The sequence below is a fragment of the Leishmania infantum genome, chromosome 8 (genome assembly GCF_000002875.2).
Source record: "Leishmania infantum JPCM5 genome chromosome 8".
In the NCBI taxonomy this organism is placed as follows: domain Eukaryota; phylum Euglenozoa; class Kinetoplastea; order Trypanosomatida; family Trypanosomatidae; genus Leishmania; species Leishmania infantum.
Window position 1 is genome coordinate 177,586 of NC_009392.2, and position 25,781 is coordinate 203,366.

The 25,781-nt window shown below is 62.7% G+C and overlaps 8 protein-coding genes across 8 annotated transcripts; all 8 read left to right on the top strand.

Annotated features, from left to right (window-relative positions):
* Positions 1-544: 544 nt before the first annotated feature.
* LINJ_08_0450 (conserved hypothetical protein) lies at positions 545-7,777 on the top strand (the record flags this gene model as incomplete). The annotated part of the gene is made up of 1 exon (XM_001463347.1): positions 545-7,777. One exon carries the CDS (start codon positions 545-547, stop codon positions 7,775-7,777), a length of 7,233 nt encoding a protein of 2,410 aa, XP_001463384.1.
* Positions 7,778-8,586: 809 nt separating this feature from the next.
* Positions 8,587-9,129, top strand: LINJ_08_0460 (putative signal peptidase type I; the record flags this gene model as incomplete). The annotated part of the gene is made up of 1 exon (XM_001463348.1): positions 8,587-9,129. One exon carries the CDS (start codon positions 8,587-8,589, stop codon positions 9,127-9,129), a length of 543 nt encoding a protein of 180 aa, XP_001463385.1.
* A 1,027-nt stretch (positions 9,130-10,156) lies between these two features.
* LINJ_08_0470 (hypothetical protein, unknown function) lies at positions 10,157-11,032 on the top strand (the record flags this gene model as incomplete). The annotated part of the gene is made up of 1 exon (XM_003392184.1): positions 10,157-11,032. One exon carries the CDS (start codon positions 10,157-10,159, stop codon positions 11,030-11,032), a length of 876 nt encoding a protein of 291 aa, XP_003392232.1.
* A 2,933-nt stretch (positions 11,033-13,965) lies between these two features.
* On the top strand, positions 13,966-14,319 carry LINJ_08_0480 (putative small ubiquitin protein; the record flags this gene model as incomplete). The annotated part of the gene is made up of 1 exon (XM_001463349.1): positions 13,966-14,319. The coding sequence occupies one exon, from the start codon at positions 13,966-13,968 to the stop codon at positions 14,317-14,319; it is 354 nt and encodes a 117-aa protein (XP_001463386.1).
* A 2,569-nt stretch (positions 14,320-16,888) lies between these two features.
* LINJ_08_0490 (conserved hypothetical protein) lies at positions 16,889-17,737 on the top strand (the record flags this gene model as incomplete). The annotated part of the gene is made up of 1 exon (XM_001463350.1): positions 16,889-17,737. One exon carries the CDS (start codon positions 16,889-16,891, stop codon positions 17,735-17,737), a length of 849 nt encoding a protein of 282 aa, XP_001463387.1.
* Positions 17,738-18,911: 1,174 nt separating this feature from the next.
* On the top strand, positions 18,912-20,162 carry LINJ_08_0500 (conserved hypothetical protein; the record flags this gene model as incomplete). Its single annotated transcript, XM_001463351.1, has 1 exon — positions 18,912-20,162. The coding sequence occupies one exon, from the start codon at positions 18,912-18,914 to the stop codon at positions 20,160-20,162; it is 1,251 nt and encodes a 416-aa protein (XP_001463388.1).
* Positions 20,163-20,957: 795 nt separating this feature from the next.
* LINJ_08_0510 (hypothetical protein, unknown function) lies at positions 20,958-22,046 on the top strand (the record flags this gene model as incomplete). The annotated part of the gene is made up of 1 exon (XM_001463352.1): positions 20,958-22,046. One exon carries the CDS (start codon positions 20,958-20,960, stop codon positions 22,044-22,046), a length of 1,089 nt encoding a protein of 362 aa, XP_001463389.1.
* A 658-nt stretch (positions 22,047-22,704) lies between these two features.
* Positions 22,705-25,227, top strand: LINJ_08_0520 (putative ribose-phosphate pyrophosphokinase; the record flags this gene model as incomplete). The annotated part of the gene is made up of 1 exon (XM_001463353.1): positions 22,705-25,227. One exon carries the CDS (start codon positions 22,705-22,707, stop codon positions 25,225-25,227), a length of 2,523 nt encoding a protein of 840 aa, XP_001463390.1.
* Between the last annotated feature and the right edge of the window lie 554 nt (positions 25,228-25,781).

Below are 25,781 nucleotides of genomic sequence, written 5' to 3' on the forward strand. Positions count from 1 at the left end.
CAGATCATGGAGAAAGGTGCCTCTGTGTGTGTGCCACCGAAGCCACTGAACGAGTGCCGCAGAAGTGTCACGCCGGGGGGGGGCGCTGAGGAAGAGACGAAGCACAAGGACGGCTGCGACGGCCGGAGTGTGGCCGGCTTCTGCGTCCCCTTCCCCCTCTCCGCGCACCTCACACACACACACATGCGCGCGCGGGCTCCCCCTCCCTCTTACCCACCCACTCACTCTCCTCTTTGCATGCCCCATCTATGTGCGTGTGTGCCCGTCATCCTCCGTTCTGCCACTGGCGTCTGTGCCCCCCCCTTCCTCCTCACTACCACCACCTTGTTGGCGTTGCCGGTGTTGTTATGCACGATAGCTCTAAAAGCCAGTGCGTGTGTGCCTCAGTCGATTCTTAACTAAGGGGCCCTCTCACCACCCCACCCCCACCCTTGACTGTCACCTTTAATCGATCCGGACACGCACACACACACACACACGTACTTGCCTTCGCCTTTCACGACCCCCGTGTGCGACGTGGTCCGCGGGCTTGATAGCGGCCACGATGATCGCGTGTGCGGCATTACAACGGCTGGAGCGGTACGGCTCTCTCGGGCTGAAGCGACACAGCACAGAGGATTTTGTGAGTGCGTCGCTCAAGGACGCGCGACGAGCGAACATCTATGCCCTGACCCTACTGAGCACGTGGAAGGAGGCGCTGCAGGCCGTCCGCGGCGGGGACGCCAACGGTGTCGCAGATGTGTCGAAGGCACCAGCTCGCTACACAGACGCGCTCGTCTACGCTGTCAGCTTCGCGGTGGTCCTCACCACACAGCACTTGTTTGAAGTCAGCACCGCCACAGCTGCTTGTCTTATCTTCACGGACGCCTACGCCCAGGCACTGGAGCTCTTGACACTGCTGAAGGAGATGACGGTAGCGATGGGAAGCGGCGGTGCTCTGCGGAGCAACGCCTCATCGGACGACTTTACGAAGGCGGTGGCACATCTTCTCACGAGCTGCACGGACCTTGCCCTCTTACTGCTGGGCGGTATCCCCACCTCCTCTGGCGCCGCTACACAGGAACGACAGGAGTCGCAACCGGGCAGCAGCAGCGCGGAGCAGCAGCAGCAACAGCGGGAGTCGATCCTCGCGCAGGCGCTCGTGTTGGTGGCTGCGACGGCGCAGATGCTGCGACGCGTGCAGGCAAGCTATCCCATCAACGACCTTTACCACACCCGCCCCTGCGCCGCGCTGCTGAAGGCTGTTGCGAACAAGCACAAGCAACTCCAACAGCGGCTCACGCATGTCAGCGACAGCAGCGACGCTGCCACAGAGCAGACCCGGCGCGCTGCGCCGAACGCATGCAGTGAAACTGCGAAGGGCGCAACGGGGCATCAGACAACGGCGACGCGTGTGCCGGCGCTGCTGGATGTGCTTCATCGCTACATCCAGCTGTGTGCGCGGCGCTCAATCGCAGGAAGTCAGCAACAGTCAGCGGCCGCCCCATCCGCCAGCGCGTCGGCCGCCAGTCTCTTTTCCATCTTTTCCCTCTTCCAGCGCCTCGGCATGCTGCACGGCGCGCTCGGCGCCGCCACAGCCCTTCCGAAAGGGCTCACGGCGCAGCTCTGCAGTGCCTGCGAAGACGTGCAGTACTGGCTGAGCCAGCTCCTGTCCAGCACCGCGTGCAACCGTGCGACTCGCTACGTCGTGTACTTCCGTGAGGACGAGCTGCGACTGATGCAGCACAATATTCGCCAGGCCTCCGAGTACGCGTTGTACACCTTCGCCACTACGCCGCCGGTCGACCCGGGGCTTGTGGAGCCGCTGCTGAAGGACGGCGTTACTGCCGACAGCAACGACGAGGCCACGCGTGCGCGCGCGGCTCTCGTGCTTGCGCAGTGGTGCGTGAGCGCACCCTTCTTTTTCGAGAGCTTCTGCCAAGGTGAATCGTGGTCCTCCTTCGCGCAGGAGCAGCGGCGGCTTGTGCTGCTGCAGCAGTCCCGCGCGCGCCGCGGACTCGAGAGGGCGTCGCGTCGGCAGCAGCGGAAAGAGGGGGCAAAGAAAACGGCGATGCATCTGAACGAAGAGCACGGCAGTCGGTCTTCCTCGGTGTCCAGCGACTCCAGTGATGCCGCCTCAGCGCACAGCAGTGGCTCCGACTCCGCGTCCTCAGCTGGCGGCCGCCAGCAGCGGCAGCGCGGCAGCGGCAGCGGTGATGCCGAAACGACATCTCTTTTGTCCCTCCAAACGGCGAGCCACGCGAACCACGCTGGCGGCAGCACTTGCGGCAGTGTGACGTCACTCGCCAGCCGTGTGTCGCTTCTCTCGACGCTCTCCAAGCACTCGGCGGCCTCCTACCTTTCCTTCATCTCCGTACTTCGGCCGTCGATCACCTCCGGCTCAGCGGCGGGTGGTGCTGGCCCCGGTGGTAGCGCTGACGGCGATGACGAAGCTGGCGCAGATCGACAGATGCACGAGTCTGAGGATGGCAACACAAACCTTCCTCTCATCCTGCTCGAGCAGCTCGCTCTGGGTCTTCACCGCTTCATGGAGGCCTACCCAGCAGAGCTGCTAGACCGCTACGGGCTGCGCAGCGTATCGTGGAGCAGCATCGCACGCATGTTCGCCACTGTAGAGAAGTCTCTCGTGAACACGACGAAGATGACAGCAGGGGCGGCAGCACAACGTCAGGCCAATCGCTTTCCCAACGATCACGAACTGCCGCAGCCGCTCTTCAACCTCGCGCAAGACATCCGCTACAACAAGGGGATGGGCTATGAGTGCCTGGGCTTGCTGTTTGCGAAGGTAGTGGCCCCGCTGCTGGACCCCACGTCATCGCGTGCGATCGAGTCGACATCATGGTCTCCACCGCAGCAGCATCGACTTCCCAGATCCACAGGCGAGGCAACGGGGACCGAGGACGACGACGGCAGCGAGACGGGCAGCGGCAGCGGTGCCCATAGTGACGGCGACGGCACCGAAGAAGGGGTTTTCGTCAACGCCGCCGCCGCCGCAGCCACCGTGGGACGCGCGGTGCTGACCATCGACGACGACCCCACGACACGCGCCTCCGTGGAGGCGGCCCTGTCGAGGTGCTTGACGGCGTACGAGACGGTGGCGCCGCAGGTGGTGGACATGAACCTACCCACCATCCTCCGCCTTGCTGCGCGCACCGCGGCCACATCAGCGGGGTCGGCCACCTCACTTCGCTCCTCCGCGTCGCCCTCGTCTCTGTCGATTGTGTTGGTGGACTTTGTGCGCGACATTACAGCTCGTCTAGGCCGCGGTAACGACCTGCCGCACCTTGTCGATGCCCTACTCCTGCGGGGCGACTTCGCTGCTAACGCGAGCGCCGCGGCCGCCGCCTCTTCGGTCGTGGACGACAGCGGCGACCCGGCGTCCGCTATCCGCTCGCTGCGTGCGGTCTTTTCGCTTCCCCCGGTGCGACAGGCGGTTATGGAAGCCGCCGGGGCGTCACTGGACCCAGAAAGCCTTCTGCAGCGGCTGAGCGGCGTCGCGGCGGAGCTCGAGGAAGGCAACAAGGGCAGCAACAGCAGCAGCGCTCACGATGAGGAGCAGGTTAAACCGTCGTCCGCTGCAAGGCCTTGCCGGAAGAAGCACGATGACGCTCGGCTGCAGCGCATGCTTCTGGCTCTGGAACTCATGGAAGCGCTTCTCGCTGGGGTCACACCGACGTGCGTCTCTGCGGGTGCAGTGCTGGAGCACACAACGCAACTGGAGCTGTTTCTCAACTCATCGTTCATGGCTGCGGTGGAGGAGCTGAAGGGCGTTTGCGGTGACGCGTTGGACGACAGGCGTGCGCTCATGATCCAGCACATGTACACGATCCGCCAGTGTCGTGCCGTGACAATCCTTTGCCTGCAGGACCTCGGCACGCAGCAGGTGCACGACTACCTGCGCATGCTCGAGGATGCGCTGTGGCAGCTCACGAGTCACGTGGGCAGCCTCGTCGGATCGCTGACACTGGCGGACTTGCAGCCGTTGCTGCGGTCACATTCAGCGCGGTATGGCGGCAGCGAAGTCCTTGCGCCGTCGCCGTCGGCGCTGGAACAGCTGCCGGTGCAGCTCCTGCCTTCGTCGCTCATCCTGCAGCGCCTGTCGCTAGCGCGCGCAGTGACCGTCGCCCTCGGAACCCACGCAGGGCCCGCAGAGGAGCTCCGTGACATGGTGTCGCACCTGTGGGACTGCCTCGGACAGGACGGGCACGACGCAGATGAGGCAGCAGCGCCGCAGCAGCGGCGGTCGGGCGGGGTGTCGCTCTGGTTGGCGAATCAGATGACTGCCGAGGAGTGGGCCAGCTTGGTGGCGCTCGGCAAGGAGAAGCATGCGCGCTCCTCGATGATGGCGCTCCTTCTGCGCTCCGCCGCCTTAACTTCCGCAGCGACAACAGAGACGCCGGCGTGGTTGTCGAGGTGTCTGCAGTGCATCCCTGGAACGGTGCTGCGCGCACTCGTCGACGCATTCGTGTCGCTCTCCGTTGAAGATTTCTGCGATGCGTCCCTCGCGAACGCATCGTCGTCGTCCGCACGTCGGCGGCTCGAGCTGGCACAGCGGCAGTGGATGGCCCTCACGACATCGCTCGTCGCAGCGTACGCGGTGGTGGGCCACAACCCGTACTGGCCCTCGGTTGTCGCGCACACGGTGCGCTCAGTGACGCATGTGGCGCGGGTGTGGCGGAATCACGCGAAGGGGCGGCTTGGCTGGGCTGTCGAAACACCTGCCCAGGCCCCTCACAACTCTACCGCGGCGCACATGTTTGCGCTGCTCACGCGACAGCTCATCTCGCTGCTGCTGTGTACGCTGCGTAGTGAGCCACGCGCCGTAGAGGTGCTCCGCCGGGTGCTGTCGACGTTAGCGAGGGAGTCGGCGGTCGCGCCTTCATCGGCAGCAGGGCCATCGGTCCCAGTACTGTCGCGCAGCGGCATGTCCGTGGCCTACTTAAAAGCACTGACGGTGCCGGCAGCGTCACTCGGTGACCTGAGTGCGCCAACCATGCTGACGACGTCCGACCCCACCACCGCCGCCGATGGAGGAGGGACGGTCGAGGTGGTTGCCGCCTTGAAGGAGTTGACGTTCGAGGATGAAGTGCGCGACGTGTGCACCGAACTCTTCGCCGCGTCCTTCGTGAAGCGCATCTTCACTGTGACGGACCTGTGCAGTGACAGCGCGGCGGCGGCCATGTCGGTGCCCTTGGCTACGGTCACTGTTGCCCTGCGTGCTAGCATGATGACGCTCGCGCTGCTCTACCAGGTCTGTGTGGCTGCCGTGCAGGCATCGTGGCGGGCCAAGGCAACCAACGGCAGCCTGGAGGCGCTGGTGCAGACGCCAGCGGTCGTGTTCCTGCACACCGTCGTCAGTAGCTTTCACGCACGCGGCGCTGCGAGAGTTTCAAGCAGCGGCGCCTCCTCCGATACGGCAGTCGATGTCGTGTTGGCGGCGTTTCTCGAGCAGTTCCGCGCTCATGACGAGGAGCACTCAGAGCAGCACTTGTTCGTCCACATCGCATCTGCCGCCTCATCTGGCGAGAAGCGGCGCAGAACGCGCGACAGGACAGACGCCGGCGCTGGTGACACAGACTGCGCTGCCGGTGACCCTTCCCCCCTTCGGACGGCGATCATTGCACCGTCAAGTGCTCTCGAGACGGTGGAGGAGCTGTGGCGTGACCAACTGCGATGGACGGCGTGTACGGTGATGCGTCTCAGCCACGCAGCCGACAGTGAGCCCAGCTCGTGCGCCACCGCGCTGCAGAGGGCGTGTCTCACGTTTCGCCAGCTCTTCGCGTGTATGTGGTCGAGTGCTCACTTTCGGAAGCACCAGGTGCCCAAGGGTGTAGGCGGTCGTACCGGTGGCGGCGGCGGTGACGCCAGACGCGCTCGCAGCAACGGCGACAGCGAGCCGAAAGCGCGCCAGAGCCGTCTCGCGGGGGATGTCGACGCATTCCTCGCTGCAGTGCTCGGTCGCCCGCGCGCGCCTGGGGATGGCAGCAGCGACCGAGTCAGACGTGTAACAGGCAACGAGCTGCGCTATCAGCTGGCAGACTTCTTTGGGGTGCCGGCGACAGCGACGGACGGAGCGGCGCGTGGTGTTGAACGCTCGCGCCACCCGTGTGACCGAATATGGATGCGGCTGTCGAGTGTTGGAGGTGAGGCAGGCGTCTGTGCACTGTGGCTCTTGTGGAAGCTTCAGTGCGTTTCGGCCGCCCTCACTGACCGGCCTGCGACGGCCGATGGCGTCAAGGACGACTCGCAGATGCGCATGAGGACGTTCCTGTGCGCCTACTACGACTTGAACGCCAGCGTCGAAGGCGATGCAGCGACAGCTGCCACCACCTCTACCGCTTACACCCGCCTGGTGGCGTCGCTGCGGGCGTCACCAGTTGCGCTCCGCATTCTACCTGCTGAGGAGGCACCGCCGCTCTTGCATGAACACGTCCAAGCGCTGCTGACGCGCACTATTCCAGGAGCGTCGCCTCGTGCGAGCGCTGCCGCGAGCTCGTTCGCGTTGGTAGCTCCTGCAGCGGCGGAGGTGATCGTGCACTTGTTTTCTGTCCGCCCACGTTTGCCAGGTGGGCAGCTGCTGCCACACGCGCAGCGCCTGCTCGTGTGGCTCTCGCACGCATCCTCTGCAGCCGCGTCGCTGGCAGCAGCGGGGGTGCACGGCGTGGCGGGTCCGTCCCTACCCTCACTTTGCATCCGCGTCTGCGCCGCCGTTGCCGCGCACCCCGCCGTATCAAGCGCGTCAGACTCGTCTGCGTTGATTGCCACGTGGGCATCGCCGCTGCCGCCGCATCAGAAGCAACTGGACGCGTGCCGCAGTGGCTGGCAGCTTCGCAACGGCAGCAGCGCTGCACAGGAGCTGCTCGACAATGTGTGGCTGCTGCTACTCTCCCTCTTGGAAGGATCCCGAGCGCCGCAGAGCGCTACCGCTGCTGCGTCGTCGGCGCCGCTGCTGCGCGAAAGGGAGGTGGTTCAGATGATCCTGCTGCTCACGAAGACCTGGCTAGGGCACTCGGCGCGCCAGCAGGTGCTGTGGTCCCGCCCTGCTATGCTGCCGCCGCTGATGTGCGCGCTGTTTACGTGTGTAATGCGTGGAATGGAGTCGCAGCAGTTCTCGCCGCGCGTGCTGAACGTGCTGGCGAGTGGGCTGGCGGCGATGGCGGCGCACGTGGACGCGGCAACTGCGAACGAGGGCGATGCGGATGTCGACAGCGTTGACGGCGACGAAGACGAGGGCGAGGGTGTTGGCGAAAGGAAAGCCGAGGGGTCGGCTAGCAGCGCGCCAGCCACAACAAGCGAGGAGCGCCGCCGCCCGCAGAAGCGCCGACTCGAGGCCGGCACTGAAGCGTGGGCGGCGGGTACCGCCATCCCCGCGCACGTCAAGCGAGCCGCCCTCGCCGCCGTCACGTCGGCGCTCTTCGAGGTCGCGCACCACTACATTCACATCTTCACCGCCTTCAGCAGCGACATGGACTTCCTCTTCACAGACTTCCTAAAGGTGCTCAGCCAACACTTCCTGCCAACCGTGACGCGGCCGCCCATCGCCCATCGCGTCGGCGTGCGCATCGGCGGCACGGTGCGGTCGGACATGTCGTTTGCTGACCTCGCTTACATGTGCGTCGGCAATGCGGAAAGCAAGTCGCTGCTCAAGCAGGCGGCGCTGCGCATGGAGGAGGAGGGCGTGATGGACAGCGGCAGTGCCGGGGGTGGTATGGCTAGCGAAGGTGAACGTGGGCCAGCGCTGACGGACGGCAGCCGAAGTATCTTCCGGGTGGCGTAGCCGGTGCGCCTCTCTCTGCGAGGCCGCCGTCGTCTGCTAGCCGTGTCGCTGCCGGGAGTGTTTCGGGCAGTGTTGGTTTCCTTCTTGACCGATCTCTCTTTCTCTTCTCCGTATGGTGAGCTAAATAAGGAAGGGACAAGGGGAAGAGAGGCTGCGGCGGTGATGGTGGTGGGTGGGCGGCAGCGGCGGCGGCGTGGTGATGACTGGTTCACGGATGCCGTTGCCCGTGTCTTCCGTCGCCTCATCCCCGCCTTCTTCCCGTCTCCACGGCACCTCGCCCCTCCTCGCGCCTGTGCCCAACCGAATGAACTCTCTAATCCTCCCCCTCCGTAATGGTCTTCGGTGAAACGGCAGACACGCTCTGTTTGGGGTGTGTTGGGGGGGGGATTGTCCCGGTTTTGGCTGGTGACGGACGTCTCTGTCGGTTCGGGCGCTGCAGTGCGCCTCCTTCTGTCTCGCTCTTCCAGATGTTCCGTGAGGAGCTCGAGAAGGACAGAACTGTCGGAGCTCGCGGACAGAAAACGGCAAAGTCACGTGCAGACAATGCAGTCGCGCTTGTCTGTGCGTGTGTGGCCTAGTCGGCGCCAACCTGCGTGTGACGGTGGCCCTCTTATGCGTACCGTCGATCGCTCCCTCTGTGTGTGTGTGTGTGCTACCCCACTCGCCCTTTCTCCTCCGTCGTTTGTGCCGTCTTCACCACCGCCGCATGCACACATGCGCGCCTCCGCCTTTCCGCATCGGCAGGTTGCTCGCCCTCCCTCCCCCTTTTTCTCCGTCTCACGCCCCGTTTCCTTCACACCGCTTACATCATGCGCGAGCACATTGACACGCTGCTGTCCCTGCGCATCCGCGATGTCGTTCAACAAGTCGTCACTATCAGCCTCTTCCTGAGCGTCGTCCTCGTGGGCTGGCGCGGCGCGGCGGTGATCACCAACTGCGAGGCGAGCATCGTCGTGGTGCTGAGCGGGAGTATGGAGCCTGGCTACCATCGCGGCGATGTGCTCCTGCTGCACCATCGCCCCGAGTACCCGGTGGAGGTGGGCGACATCATCGTCTACACGCTGCCGGGACAGGACATTCCTATTGTGCACCGCGTCCACCGCATCCACGAGCGTGCCGAGGATCATAAAAAACTATACCTGACGAAGGGCGACAACAACATGAACGACGACCGCTTTCTCTTCCATAGCGGGCGGGAGTGGGTGGAGCAGGACATGATTATCGGCAAGACGTTTGCCTACGTGCCGCGCATCGGGTACTTGACCATCGTGTTTAACGAGTCGAAGGTTATCAAGTACGTTGCGCTGGCTCTCTTGGGCTTCTTTATGCTGACCTCCACACAGGAGCTGTAAGCTGCGGTGGCACCGACCGCCGCTGCTCTTGCTGGGATTGAATGGATATGTGCCGTGGCTGCTGATGCCGCACGCACGCGCCCAAGAACTCTAGTAGATGGGCCCGCTGTTGGTAACAGGGTCGAAAAGCGGCAGCGGTTGGCTGGCCACGTCGGCTGCACAGGCACTCGGGGTCATTGTGTATTTTCTTTGTGTGTGTGGGTGTTTATGCCCCCACATTGCGCCGGGCGCCCCGAGTGCGCCAACTCCGCTTCCTTTCGATTTGGGGCCCCTTCCCCTCACCGCTCCTCTCACTCGCATGGTCCCCTCCCCGTGTGTGGTCTGAACACCTGGACCGTGCATCTGCCTGCTGCCCATGACCGCACACGTCGCTTATTCGTCCCTGCGTCCTTTAAGGGGGAGAAGAGGGGGTGCGCTGCGTCTATCTCTGTGTGTGTGTGTGCGTGGGGAGAAGAAGCTATCGAGCTACAGACATATATATATATATTCATCGACGAGGGAGCTGATGGCAGGGGGGGTGTTTCTCCCTGCCCCCTCCTCACCCCTCCCCATCACCACCACCTCAACCGGACAACATGTGTGAGAGTGTGTCAGCGCCGCGTTTCTTTCTTTTCGAAGACTTCATGCGCACGCATGGCTTGCGTGGCGCACAGTTGAACGGAAAGAGGGAAGGGGAGGCCCCCTTGAGGCGTTCATGCGATAAGCCTCACGTGGACGCGCGCACGCACACACGCCAGTTCCTGCTTACTGGCTTCACTATCACTCTTTCTTTTCCTCGCATATCTCAACAGTGCACATCACCCACGCAGACGCGCGCACGTCAGCACCGAGGCAGAGGCGGCAACAGCAACTGAGCCATACGGTGTGCACCCTCACGTTAACGCACGCACAAGCATCCGGACTCACCAGAAGTACAGCCTTCCGTTCTTCTCTCACGCTCTCTCTTTCACTGTTCCCCACCCCCCCACCCCTCACTCCACCCAAACATCCACGCATCCCGTTATCGTTTTGCTGTGCCGAAACAACGATGCGCCCCGTGACGCGATCGCCGCTCCTCGTCGCCACCGTCGTGGTGGCGGCCACGCTGTGCCTCAGCGGTGACAACGTTATCTTGTCCTTGTCCTCTGGTGTGCGGCTGGCACGCGCGGATGGCCCCATCACGAAAGAGCAGTGCTTCATCCTCAACCCGAAGCCGACCGTCACGTCCTGTAATGCGTACCTGCCGCCTATCGTTGATTTGTACGGCATGCTGCCCTACGACAAGACACCGGCCTACACGAACTGCGTAAAGGAGCGGTGTCTTTGCACGGGCGCCGCGACGAGTACGGCCATCAAGACGAGCGGCTTCTTCTGCAACAGTTCTGGCTGGATGGAGAGCGGCTACACGACGTGTAACGTGTTGGTCGACTGCTTCTCCAAGTTCTGGCGGTGCATAAACAAGGCACTCTACACGCGTTACCTCGAAGACCGCGGGAACCTCGATCCGACGGAAGTGGATCTTATGGCCGACATGATTTCCCACGGCAACCGCCCTGGTGAGACGTTCGACATCACCGATATCTTCCGCTCGTGCCGTCTGATGATGTGCGCTGCCGCGAACTCGCGCCAGAACTGCGGCCTCGTCACGTGCCTGCCGAACTACACCCAGTGCGACGAGTACATCCGCCCTCCGCCGCTGCCGTATACGCATCAACTGTGCACGCAGGGATGCCGTGCCGCCCTGCTGATGATGGCGCTGACGATCGCCGCTGTGTCTTTCTCTGTTTGCTGCTTCTGCTGCTGCCCGGCGCAGGTGCGCATCAGCAAGCCCGTGATGAAAGAGGCGCCGGCGCATAGGCTCGAGTCGAACTCTATGTGGAGCGAAGTGGAGGCCCAGGATAGGCGGCATCGGATGGGTGATTAGTGCACGCCGTAAGGCGTACCAACGAGAATGGGAGACGCACAGGGAACGAAACACAGAAAGGGAAGCGGAGGAGAGAAGAGGATCAGCAGCCCCAACGGCGGCGGCGGCAGGTGGCGCTACCACTGCAGGCTTTGGCAGGGAGAGAGCAAGCGAAATGGTAGCAGCGGGTGCGAGCGAAAGGCGTGGACGGGGTTGTCGATGTAGGCGACAGACGCATCCCTGACGCGTATATCTGCTCCTCCCCTTCTCCCGCTCCCTCTCTCTCTGTGCGTGTGTCTGTGCCTGTGTGTGCACATGTGTATATGTGTATGTTGTACCCTCCCTTGCGTTTTGTGACGGTGTCTGGTGTCGGCGTTATGCGTCGCCATCTCCCTCAGCACACAGAGAGGCCGGCATACCAACACAGACGCACAAGCATGGCGAGTGCGTCGCTGTCTCTTCCTCTGTTCGGTCCCTCTCTCGCTGTCCCCTGATTCTCCCTGCTGGTCGTGTATGCGTGCTTCTGTCTCTCTCCCCCTCCCACTCATAGTGTGTCGTCCACGTCTCCCTTGATGCCCACACGCACCCGCACACACGTCGTGAAGCGTTGTCTTGTCCTTCCCTCTCTCCCTGTCTTTTCACCCTTCTCGTGTGGTGCGTGTGTGTGTGTGTTTACATCTTTTCTTTTTCCCATTGATGCTCTGTGTGTGTGCGCCTGTGTCTGTCGCGCTTGCTTTCTTGCTCGCTCTTTTCCTGTGATTTAGATGTCTGTTGCTTCGCCTCTGTTGGCGGACAGAGGGAGGAGAGGATGGGGTTCTGGTAATCATGTGCACACCTCTCTCCCTCTCTCTACATGCGTTCCCGTGCTTGACGACGGTGGCACTGGTGGACTCTGTGTCTTCTTCATTTGCGTTCGCGCGTTGCTGTGTGTGTGTGCGTTGTTCCTTTTTCGGCTTTCTGGGGGTGGGAGAGCGCTGTGCGCGTGCCGACATGTCGTCTGTCGTCGTTTATTGTTCGTCGTTGGTCGCGCGTCTCTCCCGTTCGTGAGCCGCACGGTAGATTGCCAACATCGGTTGAACACGCACGCACGCGTGCCGGCAAGCACGTGTGCGTGCGCGCTCACGATTTTTGTTTTGGGGGATCACAAACGAAAAAGGAGGAGGGCGTAGGCGAGCGAGAGAGGTGGTGACCATGGCGACGTGCTGCCCTGGAGAAAATGGCGAGAGGAAGCTCTCAGTATGCGCAGACGCCCGCGCGCTCCCACCACCTCCTCCTCCCTCCTCGAACTCTGCATCGCAACGTGGCTCCGCCTTGTCTCGGTCTGCGTGCGTGTGTTCGGGTGTGTCGGTCTAGGCGATCGAGGAATGGCCGCACACGGTGCGGCGCGTTTCGTGGAAGTCACGCGTCGTCCGACTTCGTACCCCGCTCTCGCTCGCTCGCCGTCTCACTCATCGTCCTCGTCGTAAACATTCGCCCTCGGGCTTTATTTTTCATCGCTTCAGCACACCAACACCACCACCATAACCGAATAGGGGTCTCGCTGTTCTTCTTCCTCGTGTGTCTGGCGTGCAGAGGGTGTGTCTCTGTCGGTCTGTTTGTGTGTGTGTGTGGTGGGGGGGGAGGTATTCTGCCCGGCGCTTTCTCAGCCACCTCCCTGTCTCTTCTCTCGTTTTCTTGCGTTGTGTCTCTGTGCCGCGACGGCGGTCAGGGCCGTCACGGCAGTGGTGACAGCCAGGCTACCCCGCACCCTGCCCACCAGAACCCCTCCTCCGCCTTCTGTACGGATGCATCTCTCTGTATGTCAAGCCCAGTCATCCACTAATCTGTCCCGCCGTGCCCGTTGTCGCCGTTGATTCGTTGTGTCTCTCCAGGAATGACGACAGTGTCCCCCCCCCTCTCTCCCTCTCTCATCCCTCCTGAGCCTCGCCCTCGCCCTCAAACCATGTTATCGCGTATGCCGTGTCGAGTGGAAGCGGCAGAGAGGGGTTGGCGAGGCGCCGACTGGCAAGCTGGAGGTGCCCATCGGGTGTGCGAGATAGCCTGCGACGCTGCCAGAACCAGGCACGAAAGTGTGGCAGAGGCGAAAGGTGACGCGACGACATCATAGAGCTGCACACGGCGAGCAGTCAAGGAGGCAGCCCCAGCTCCACAGAACGAAGTTCAGCACCCATATGCAGCGCCGTCGCCACTTTAGACGCCTCCGCCGCCGCCCTGGGCAGCGGCCGAGCAACGTCCATCGCCTGCACATGAGTAGGATGCGCTCAAGAGAGTTGTGTACACTCGCGTGGGTGCTTTAATGCCGCAGTGTGATGTGCTTGCCTGTGCATCTGGGACACAAACAAGCGAAATAATAGATCCTCTGGTGACAGTGCACGCGCGCGCGGAAGCGCAGCAGCGATGAGCACACCCACAGACACGTACTCCGCACTGGCAAGAGTGCACCTCGGCTCTGATAGCGGGTGGGATGCGTTTGAGGCAGAGGCCCTGCTTGGATGACGGAAATCGGTGCATGGCTGCAGCACGAGTGTGTGTGTGCGGGTACGCGCGTCTAGGGCTGTTCCGCCCCACGCAGAGGGGGTTTTGGGGGGGGAGCTGTGGCNGTCGCAGCGAGAGTGGGGGCGCGCCAAGGAAGAAGAGGGACGTCCCCCCCCCCACCCCTCAGCACACACACACACACACACAGCCTCACCAACCCTCTTGCGTATCTTCGCTTCCTTTACTTCTGTATTGTTCCATCTCTCCATCGCTCGGTGCCTCTACGGTCTCGCCGCCCCAGCATGTATTATCGATCACACTCCAGCCTTTCCCTGCATACACACACACGCACACACCATACAAAGCAAGCAACCACGTGCGCCAGCCATCCCTGACGCGCGTACACCCCTCCCCTCCCTGCCGTCGCGTCGCACGTAGCGAAGAAGCACAGCAAGCGGAAAGCGCACAGCACAAACAAAATGGAGCATCCGGAGCACACCAACCAGCACCCGGAAGGGAACAACAACACCGAAGCGCCAGCGCCAGTGAAGGCGGAGGCCGCCGCTGCCGTATCGGCACAGCAGATCTCGCTGAAGGTCGTCAACGCCGACGGCGCGGAGATGTTCTTCAAGATCAAGCGAGGGACGCAGCTGAAGAAGCTGATCGACGCGTACTGCAAGAAGCAGGGCATCTCCCGCGGGAGCGTTCGCTTCCTCTTCGACGGCGCGCCGATCGATGAGATGAAGACGCCGGAGGATTTGGGGATGGAGGACGACGACGTGATCGACGCCATGGTAGAGCAGACCGGCGGGTGCGTGGTGAGGCAGCTATGAAGGTCGGCTTGTTTGTCTACGCGCAGCTGTGTCGATCTCCACCAAACTCTCCCTCCTTCCCTCGCAACGTCCATCGTGGCGCACGCACAGCCGAAATAGATACACGTAACACAGAGATTAAGCCGCGGGTCACAGAAGACAGAGGGAGGAAACATGGGGGCGGGTGCTGAAGGAGAGGTGGCGGACGACGCGGATAGCGCCGCCCTCGCCCCTTCCCCGACGCGCCCTGACCGGGACACCTCTCGCCCTCGCCTGCTCACCACCACCGCCCCGCCTCGCTCCCTCCTCCCCTCCCCCCGGTGGTGACGCTTGGTGCTTGGCTAAACCAGAAGAAAAGGAAGCTGTGAAGCAGGACGGCAAGGCACACAGGTATTCGATGAGCATCGGTTTTAGACATCCGCATATGTGTACTCGTATGCACGACGCGTGTCTCTGTGCATCTCTGTCTGTCTCTGTGTCTCTCTTTCTCTGCGTGTGTGCGTGTGCGTGTGTGTGTGGAGCCCATGAGAGGGACCAGAGACATTGCCGAACCGAATACAGGTGCATCCTTTCTTCATCTGTAGTGGTGTTGGTGCGCCGTTTTCTTTTTTTCTTTGCCGATGCCGTCGTTGTCCCCTCCCCCTCCCCATCTGGAGGCTGTCTTTGTTGACGTTTCCGCGGCCTCACCACTGCACAGGTGGCGGCAGCTCCTTCTCGGCGTGTATACGCTTGTCAGCGTGCCTCTCTGGCGAAGGGGTGTACGAGGAAGGGCAAGAAGAAGATAGAGGTGCCCACACTTCCCCCCCCTTCACATTCTCTTCGCCCCTCCTCCGCCCATCCCACCTTCCTGCGACGTCTGCCTGCGCATCTGCGATGGGTCTGGTGTGGCTCCGCCTTTCCTGTCTGCCTCTTCGGCACGAAGGCAACGGAAACCCCCTAATTATGCGGGATCACCTCCGTGCGTCGTTTCATACAGGGTCCAGTACCCAAAGTCGCGCTGTGGGAAGCCAAGCAGCCTGCAGCCTGCCCACCAGGTGCGTCGGTGGACATGTCTGGGACGGCCGCTACGCCACAGAGACTTGCAGCCATGATCCTCGCGTTTGTGCCAGATCACTACCAGTCATGCCGGCGATTCCGCTGAAAGGCATTCTACTATGAGAGTGCCCGACCCGGCGATGTGCCCCAGTATTCCACGCGCGACCCGCGGATCGCCCGGAGCTCGAAGCACACCGCATGGCACGCGGTGACCCTGCGCACAACGATCTGATTACACGCACATCTCACTCGCGCTGCATGGACTTCCCCCGTTGGGTGTGTGTGTAGCTGCCTCCTATGCTCCCCCCCCCGAGGACAGCATGCTGTGAGATCTCTGTGCGCAGGCACGGGCCCCTTCCGCTTGGCACACCCACTCCTGGCAGAGGCATGCGGATTCAGGGGACGGTGGGATGCCTCTGCTGCCCCAGACGACTGATGCCCGCGTCCCACCTGTCGCGGCGCATGCCGGCAAGCTGCCCAGGCGCGTACCCTCCCCTCCCCCTGCCGTCGGTGGCATCGAGGAAAATGACAGATGAAGACAACGATCCAAGCAGACAAGGTCGTCCAATCGGGTGGGCTGATGAGGCGCAGATGCCGAAACCACGGCACACAGGCAGAATGTGCAGGGTTTCAGACGGCCCTGGCCTGGAGCTGGACAGGACCCTTCTTGAGCTCATGCGGCATGCATCAGGACCGTGGACGCAGCCCGCCCTGGACCCGATGCGTGCCGTCCGCCCAAGCCTGTCTCCGGCACCGGCCGTACAGCACGCATCGGAAGAACGGGCTAGGAAGGACAGGAAGAGCGCGTGCGACGCATGGCCCCGATTTGACAGGGGGACGGTTCGTCCCAGACGAGCCGGACGCGGCCGCGGCGCAGCAGAGGGCCAGGCGGAGCTGTATGCGTGTGTATGCAGTGCGTCTGCTTTGTTGTGAATTGCTTGGTGGCGGCGGAATGGACACGCTGGGGAGGGCGGGTACAAGAGTGGAAAAGCGAAGGCCACAGCTGAAAGAATGAATAATGCGATGACGTGCGCATCTCTATCGCAGCAAGCTTGTGCATCACCGCGGCTCTGTCACCTGTGCGGGGTGGTGGTGATGGGGGAGGAGTGCTTGCAAGGGGTTGCAGCGGATGCGGGCAATGCGCAAGCAGCTGTTGCGGTCGCTTCCTGCCGACGCTCTCTGCCGCTGCGTGGAGAGGGCCAGTGGCGCGTATGACGTCGATGCTCGTCATATCCCTCACGTTCCGGCGAGCCGTGCAGCACATGCATCCTTCTCTTGCCCTTTTCTCTCTCTCGTTCCGCTATCGTTCGCCTTGTTCGGGCTTTCCTTGGTCTTCCCTGTGTTTTACACACACACACACACACGCACGGGGCGTGTCGGTGCGTCTGCGTACTCGCCTCGCGCGGCAGTGGTGCTGCGCCGTCCCTTTCTCATACATCCCGGGTTGGGCAAACGCCGTAGCGTTCGGTGCTTACGTGGGCTTGCCTTCCTAAGCGCGCGCGCCCACCTCCTCTTTCCCTCCCTCCCTCCCCTCACCCCGCCCTCATCAGCTGCCATGGCGCAACTTACGAGAGATGAGGTCCACACCTACGCCGAGGCCATGATCGCCGCCATCAAGACACCTGCGTTTCAGGAGCGCGTCCGTGCTGCGATGAGCCGTGAGCCGACCCCGACGGATGCTGAGGCCGTCATGAAGCGCTATGAAGAAGTACAGGCGGACTACTTCACCAACCACTACAACGCCGAAGCCGGCGGCATCTGCAGCAGCGTCAGCGCCGGTGCAGTGGGCAGAGGTACTGGCGACGCGTGTGGTCGTGCTAAGAGCTCTCAAGATGCATCCGGGGTACTGGCGCAGCAGGTGGACAACATGAGCCTCGAGAAGGCAAGCGATGCGCCGAAGCTGGACGGCGTCGAAATTGTGGAGCAGCTCAAGAACGCGGTACGCATGTACAAGGAGAAGGAGACGGTGCGGCTCATCACGGAGCTCTGCTTGCTGATCGAGTCGCAGGTGACGGCGCTCCCAGCGGCCGTGCCAGCCCTGAAGCACCTCTACAGCAATTCCGTGTATGGCTCCAGTGTGATGGAGCAGGCACAGGCGGCGTCCGCGCGGGCCGGCGGCGGTGAGAACGTGTTACCCGTCGCGCACCCGTCTCCACAGGTGATGCAAATGATGGACATGGCGATGCGCACCCTCAGCCCAAAGCAACGCGAGACCCTCGAGCGAGTGCAGCGGGCAACGATGAACGGCAGCCCGCCGTTGCCGGAGGATATGCAAGACATGCTCCTCATTCAGCGTCAGCTTGGCGCCTTCATGCAGACGATGCAGCGCTTCGGCCAGATGCCGAGCGGCAGGGGTCGTGGCAGTGGTGGTCGCGGCGGCTGTGGTGGGCGAGGGGCCCCGTAGATGACCATCCGGCGTCGACCACGTCAGCAAAAACGCTGTGGGGGAGGAGAGAGGACAGCTTCATGGAATCAACCTTACGCGCGTCCAGACCGCGCAACGGCGGTGCATTTTGCGTTTTCGCCCATCCCTCACCTCACCCCCGCCCCTTTTTTTTCCGCTGTCCGCGGTCCGCAGGTGGTCGTGACCAGCTTCACTCTCTCCCCCTTTACAAGCGCTACTGCTGCCACCGTCATCGCTGTATTCTGCTCTCGTCTGCGTCATCACCGGCGTGGTTCTCGCAACTCCCCCCACCCACCACCCACCACCACCTTGTGAGTGGCACCGTCGCGCCGCCTGCGAGGCCTCCGTCAGCCATCCCAAGTGGATTCGGACAGGGACGAGACTGGTCACTGTGGGTGACCGTCTGGGGTTGCTGCGCCACAATGGCACCGCTTGCTGGTGCCGCTGTCCTCGTTCGATCCCGAGCTCCGGTTAAGCTTCGGCGGCGGCAGCAGCAGCAGAGAGGGCATCATGGTCGGATGCGAGTAACTCCCCACCCCCCCACCCCCACCTCAAGCACACAGACAAACCGACAGACACAGACGCATGCACGACCACAAGGCGGAACGGCGAGTGACGCCTTCGCTTCGGTTGCGCCGTAACGCGCCCTCTTCGCTCTCCCCTCAAACTCCGACCCAACACATCGTCATCCTGCACCCGTCCCTCTCTCCATATCACTCGTGGCTCGCTCACAACGCTACGCGCGGAGGAACACCGCATACCGTGCGAGGTGCACCGGCTGACGCTTGACTGCTCGGCGCCTCAACAACAACACAAAACATAAAATGGAAGGAGCTCACACGCAAACGCACAAGCACGCACACACGCAGGTATTAGACGAAGGTAATCGCAGTCCACACCACCTCACGGACGAAATACAGCACACATGCCTCCAAGGGCACGGCCGTCGGCGCGGCGGCGCCAGCGCAGTAGCGGGACGCGAGTTAGCAGCATCAGCGACAGACCCATCACCGCTACCGGCGCCGGAGGCAGTGAGACAGGCGCCGCTGCAGAGTGCCGGCGGGCACACAACTCGGGGAATGGCGGCAGCACCGGTAGCGACTCTAGCGGCAACAAAAGGTGGAACGGGTCGCGCACGTCTGCCGCCACCACTGACGCGCCTCCGTCCCTTGTCATGCCAACAACAGCGGCGGTGCGTGCCTCTCGCGTGCCCAACACGCACGACCGCGAAACCGACGAGGACGAGGCGGACATGCTACAGCGCTTCTCGAACGTGTCAGAACGGCAGAGCGCACGGGGGATGTCTCCGCCGCCCTCTCCCTCTCGCGCATTCGATGGCACCGGGGACGCGGAGTGTGCGATGCACATGCCACCGGCACAACACGGCGGTCGCGCTGCCGTATCGCTGGAACGCGTCCCCGTATCCGTGCTGCCTGTATGCGCCTTGGACAAGACAGCAGTCGCGTCCAGCCCTGCACAGGCATCGCCGCCAAGCCAGTCCGTCCGAAGCTTTTCTTCAACCTTGCTGTCCCAGCTCCTTCTGGCTGAAGCAGCGCGCGCAGAAGCAGCAGCAGTGACCGTGGCACAGCAACAATGTCACAACAGCGTTGACGATGGCAGCTACGCAAGCGCGGCGCCGTTCTGCGCGTCGACACCCTCGCAGGATTCGCAGTTGCCGCCACGGATGACTGCCATGGAGACAACTCGATTATACCGACACCATCGTGGCTCGGGCGCGGCATCCCTGCACGAACAGCTGCCAGAATCACCGTCGTCTGTGGCAGCGTCTCCGGCGCGGCTGCCCATGGACTACCTCGCCGTGTCCATCGGTGTCGTGCCCCTTCCGGGCTCGGAAACGCCGCACGGGAGTGCGGCCCCGCGCAAGAGGAGCCGATGGTGGCCCTGGAGTCTCACTGCCCCAACGGTAACCCCAAATGCCGCGACCGGCGTCGTCGGTGAAGCAGCCTGCGATACGGCTAGCCGCATCACAAGGGTCGATGGTAATGCGGCGGAGGCGAGCTGGCTCACCGTCCATGGCGACCCGACGGTCTCTGTGCACCAGCTGCGCCCGCTACGTTTCTACACAAGTGGCCAGCAGCACACGGCCGGCGCCGCAGCCGGCCGTAGCTCCACTTCGCCCACTCTCAAACAGCCCACCGGCGTGACAGCGGCGGCGGTGGCCGACAACGTCGTCTCGATCGAGCCCAGCAGCCGCACCATGGATGTGCTGGGGTGGTCCGGCGTGTTCGCAGATGTGCCGCTCGCCCTCCCTGGTGCGCAACCAACGAACCTCCCGGGGGCAACGGGTTCTGTCGTGAAGGGGAGCAAAGGCGTCCAGGCTCGCGGTGGTGACCGTGACGGTACCTCGCAGTCGGAGGCACTGTTCTGCAGCGGTGTCGCCTCCATCTCCGTCATTCTGGCGTGAGCTCTACGTTGAAGGAAATGGTGCGTGTGTGTGGGGGGGGGGGTTGGAGAGACGGCGACGCCAGATGCGTGTCTGCGGCGAGCTGCCGCGCAGCCCCCTCCCCTTCTCCTTCTTTTTCTCTCTCTGTCCTCACTTGGCTTCCTCGCGCGCTTGCGACAATGACGGCCGCGCCATGTGATGTCGCTGTGCACGAAGGCAGGTCGGCTCCGTGGTCTCGGCGTTACACGCTCCGTGTAGACGCGGGGAGGGGGTATCATCACGGCGGAGAACGCGATGGCGTTCCACGTGTTGGGCGTAAAGACAGAACCATGGGCGGGTGGGTGCGGCAGTGGCACGCAGACGAAACCATGAGCGAGAGAGGCAATGCGCGAGAACGAAACAGAACTTGGCAGGTGACGTCTGCCGAGGCGGGGGGAGGGGCACGTCAGGCACGTGGCACTGTCGTGCAGTGCCGAGCTTGCCTCCTCTCCTCCCAGCGGTGCTTTTGTGCGCGAAGAGAAATACCGTAGCACCGAGAAGCCAGGCGGAGAGAGTAGATGGCGGGCAACATCTCTTAAAGTGCTCGCCGCGCCCCATGCATGCCACGCGAGCCCTTCTTGGCGGAATCTGCACGAGCGCGCGCAGGCCGATCCTTCACCTCTTTCTTTTTTATTTGCTGTGCTCTTCGTCTTGCTCCAAACCTCCCTCCTCTCCTGAGGTCCCTGACCCTGCCACTTGAGGGTCGGCCCCCTCCCCCTCCCCTTCATCGGCAGCTCTGGTGCACGAACACGTGCAAGCACGCCTTCTTCGTGGCAGATGCCGCCGTCGCGCAAAGTGCGGCACGCCGCTGCGGTGCAAGAGCCTCGCATTCCCGCGAAGCAGCAGCGGCAGCAGCAGCAGCGCTCGCCCTCCCCTGATCACGCCGTCGGAAAAGGTAGCTCTGCAAGCACATCGACTTCCACCGGTGCAACCGCCCGTGCTGCACCGCGGCTCCGCAAGGGGAGCTTGTCACGGACCTCCGTGACAAGTTCCCCCGTGGGGGCATCGAATCCGCGACGGCATGCGAGTGCGGCGACGTCGTGGCGGGCACAGCTACTTCATCTCGCTACGCAGGAGGCGTACACTGCCGCGACGCTGTTGCGCCTGCTACCCTCGACAGCGCCCGCCGACGCCAGGGATGGTGTACAGCCTAACCAGTTGCTCTTGGGCACCGCTGCGCCGCCACCTGCGCCTTGTGGTGCTGGGGCTGCAGGTGGGGCCAGGGTGCAAACTGCGCAGACGGCACGCATGGCTAGACGGAGCGCATACGATGCGTCGGCACCAACCGCTCCCGCTGCCACCACCGAGGCTGCTTCCCCGCCTACCCACACTATCAAATGGACGTCGTACGGGGAGCTCTGGGAAGGCCTACTGGCTCGCCTCCCGCTAGTGAACGGAGCCAACGACGCCGCGAAGCCCACGCCAGCCACGGTCGGCAACAGCGACGGCAACGGTATCACCGGTGGTGGCAAGCGGTGCGGCGGAGAGTCGGCGGGTCACCGGGGCGACAAGAAGGCAGCGGTGGCCGCTGCTCTCGCTCACGGGGGTGCGAAAGCGGGCGACATGAACTCGCCCGCCACCGATGTCTCTTCGATGCTCAGCAACGATTGGCGATCTTTCTTTCTGCACCGGCGCCTGAGCGGCACTGCGACGGCTGGAGGTCGCACATGCACTGCTGCGCCTCCACAGGGGCACCAGGCAGCAGCGCGTCCGCAGCGGCGTCGGCTGGACAACCTCACATGCTCACCCTACATGACGCACGCGGAGCAGCGAGCGATACGCCGGTACACCGCCGCAGCAATCGCCTCTGTGCCGAGTGGCGTGCGACGCGGTCTCAGCACGATCTGCGTGCTGGACTTCCTGTGACTTTCTCTCTCACCCTACATCTTCTTTGTAATCTGTTCGTGCGCGGGTGCAGCATCCTTTGTTGGTGCAGATGTGCCATTTGGCGGGACGGCGGGCCTGGTCGGTTTCCCTTGCCTCGCCGTCGCCAACGCAGCACAGTCAACCTGCTATACGCTGCACTTCACTTCTGCTACACACAGACAGACAGATTACTCCTTTCCCGTCTCGCTAGCTGTGTCATGGTGTACCCAACAAGCAGCCAGAAGACGCCCTCGGCTCCGTTGCCCCTCTACTGCTGCTGTTCTTCACGTCCAGGTACGCCAGAGGAGCGCCCCCACCCCCCCCCCCCCCCCAAAAAAAAAAAACGGGCAAAGTAGACGCGTGCATGCGCGCGCGTAAGCAGGCAAGGCCGTAACGGCTCTCGGTCTTTCTGACATACTCGCACTCCGTCATGCACCCTCATTATGTCGTCCTCATCGCCTTGCGCAGAAGCGAATCGCTCCGAACCAGCTTCATCCTTAGCCCTCCTCCCTCCCCCCTCCCCCGCACTCACCAGCACCACCGCACCTCACAGGCAACCTCTGGAGTGCACGCGTACATATAACCTAACCATCTCGTTTCTTCCTCCCCACCCCCACCCCGCCATACCGCCCCACCGACACACGCCTACACGGGCCTGATGCTGAAGACCGGCAAGGATCTCTCCCAGGGCCAGGCCTTCCACCGGCAGCTGCTCAGCGAGTACAACACGGAGATCACGTTGGATAATTACGTCTCCTACTTTGAGCTGAAGCCGATTGCAAAGAAGATCGAGCACATCCGGCAAGCGTTGGAGTCCACGTACCGTGACCGGTATGCGCACCGCAGCGTCGTTGAGCCATCGCTGACGTCGACGCTGACGATTACGGAACCGCTGCAGGTGGAGCCCGTGCAGCCCTGTCTGTGCGAGACGTCCGCCGCCGTCACGCCGACGGGCCGGCGCGATGACAAGGAGTTTCCCGCCTCGCCCGTCTTCGTCACACCGAGAGGGCGGCAGCAGCACATCACCACTACCATGTTCACCGACCCGCTCTCGCCACTCTTCTTCGAGACACCCGGCTTCAGGGCGCTAAAGGAGACGGACAAGGAGCTGGCGGCGCTTATCCAGCGCCGCATCCAGCTGCAGGAGAGGTTCTTCGAGAAGCTGCATGAGTCGTACATGCGCGTCAAGCGCTACCTCATCAAGCTCGAGCGCGACTTTGTGAACGCTGTCGCGGAGCTACGCACTTTCAACGAGGACCACATCCGCAACGAGCTCCCGCGCAACTACATCCCGTCGCTCTACCTGAAGCTTGAAGTCATAGTCAAGTACCGCGCCCTCAACCTGAAAGCGTTCCGAAAGATTCTGAAGAAGTTCCAGGAGCGGTGCGCCTGCGACAGCCTCGAGCTGCTGCAGCGCGTCGTGAACATTGACCGGCTCATCTACGCGAGCAACATCTCACAGCCTTCCATCGACTTTCGCAGCGCGGCGCTCGATCTGATTGTAGTGTACGGCACCGTCTTCAGACTCACGTACGAGCAGGCCGTCCGACACATGAAGCAGTACGAGAACCGCACCGGCGTCAACGCGCAGCGTATCCTGCCTAACAGCCAGACCTTCTTCGTCGCCGACGCCTTTCCCCACCACGAGCGCCCAGGTACGTTTGCGGTGCGAGTGCTGTCCGGCACGTGCAGCCTTTTCTGCGAGAAGATGATCACGGAGGTGCTGCAGTGCCCGCGCTATCCCGGCAACAGCTGCGGCCGTTTTGCGAACGGCGAGGTCAGCGTGAACCTGCAGGCCCCTGTCCGTGGCGACGACGTGTTCGTCGTGCAGTCCATGGTCGCTCTCGAGTCGGAAAACCTCAGCAACGCGGGGGCGCTGATGGAGCTGGCGCTGCTAGTCCACTCGGCGCAGCTCGCGGCGGCGGCGCGCATTACGGCGGTTATTCCGTATCTTGCATACACGAGCAACGTCGCCTCCATCTCGGCCGTGGCGGAGATGATTGAGTTGGTCGGCTGCCACCACGTCATCACGGTGGACATGCACAGCGACCAGGTGGAGGGCATGTTCTCCATCCCGATAGAGAGCGCCTCTGCCATGTACGAATTTGTGCGTTACGTCTCGAATCTATTGGAAAGCGAGGGGAACACCTTCGAGAACATTACGGTCGTCGCCCCAAGCGGCGAGTTTCTCGGTCGTACGAAGGAGTACGCGGATGCGCTCATGCGCTACAACAACCTCGACAGCGCCACGCAGTTCGTGTCGGTGTGCACGGCGGTGCGGCGGGTAGAGACGCAGCCGTTGGCGTGCACCACTCGGACCAACCGCCACGACTACGAGATTCCGCGCGTGATAGCAGAAAGCCACCGCTGCACCGGCCTTTCCTCGTCTGGGGAGGTGGCGCACGAGTGCAAGCTGCAGCAGCAGCAGCACGGGCCAGTGACGCGGAGCACGGAGTGGGGTACGCCGAACAGCAGCACCGCTGCAAGCATGGCGACAAGCCACATCAACGTTAACACCCCCATCGATGCCCAGGGGAAACAGTACCTGCATAGCCCTGCTACGCCGCCCGCGGCGGATGCGGTGACGTCGGAGCTAGTCGCCATCGTTGGCAGCGAATCACAGGCCGTGAGTTTCAGCACGCACAGCTACTACGCCAGCACGAACGCCACCGCACACGGCGGCACCCACAGCCTTCTGCTGCAGCGCCACGGCGAGCCGGACATGCAACGCAGCAGCAGCACTCTTGGTATCGAGAAGGCCCTTCGGCAACAGGAAGAGGGCCCTCAGGCACTCATCATGCGTAAGGAGACAGCGAGCAATGAGTACAAGAACTACGTCCTTGTCGGCGATGTCAAGGACCGCCTGTGCATCATCATTGAAACTGTGATCGACGAGGCTATTAACATGGCACACGTGGCGCGCTGCCTTCAAGAGCAGGGCGCAGAGCGCATCATCCTCGTCGCGACGCACGCGGTCATGTCCGGCAATGCAATCAATCTACTGGTCGAGTCGCCCATTGAGCTGGTCGTGGTTACAGATAGCGTAAATCAGGACGAGCTCATGAAGAACCCGGCGCTGGCGCGCAAGCTGCGCGTCGTGCCGATCGCGCCGTTGCTCGCGCGCGCGATCGAGAAGATTCACACCGAGAACACGCTCGCGACACTTTTCGACAAGTCCTAGCACACGCATACGCACACGCACGGACGTGCGTGTGCGGTGCGACAACCGTGCCGGCGTCCGCCGTGATGCGGAGAGAAGAAAAAAAAATAGGACCAAGCAAACGGTGAAGACGATATAAAGAGGAAAAGTTGTGAGGGGGAGGGAACTGCTCCGACGCACTCGCCCGTGTGTGCGTGTGTGTGTGTGGCGGTGGCGGTAGTAGTGGTGGTGGGGCGAAGTGATGCATTGATGGTGGAAGCAGTGGCATGTGTGTGTATATACATATATGTCTCTCTGTGTGGGTAAGAGCACGGTTAGGTGATGAAGAAGAGATAACGCAACGGAAGGCGGATCATGTCGATTGAGCATCCGTCGTGTGTCCTCGGCCCCAGCACCCACGCAACGATCGTCTTCCCCTTGCTCTGATGAGGATGAGGAGAGTGATGAGAAGGACGTGTTATAAGTTGCCTTCGCGGACGTCCGGGCCTCCTGTGTTGTTGTTTGATATTTTGTTTTGTGTGGTGAGGAGCGCTGGATTGCACGCGCCGACACCGCTTTTTCTGCCTCCTCCCCGC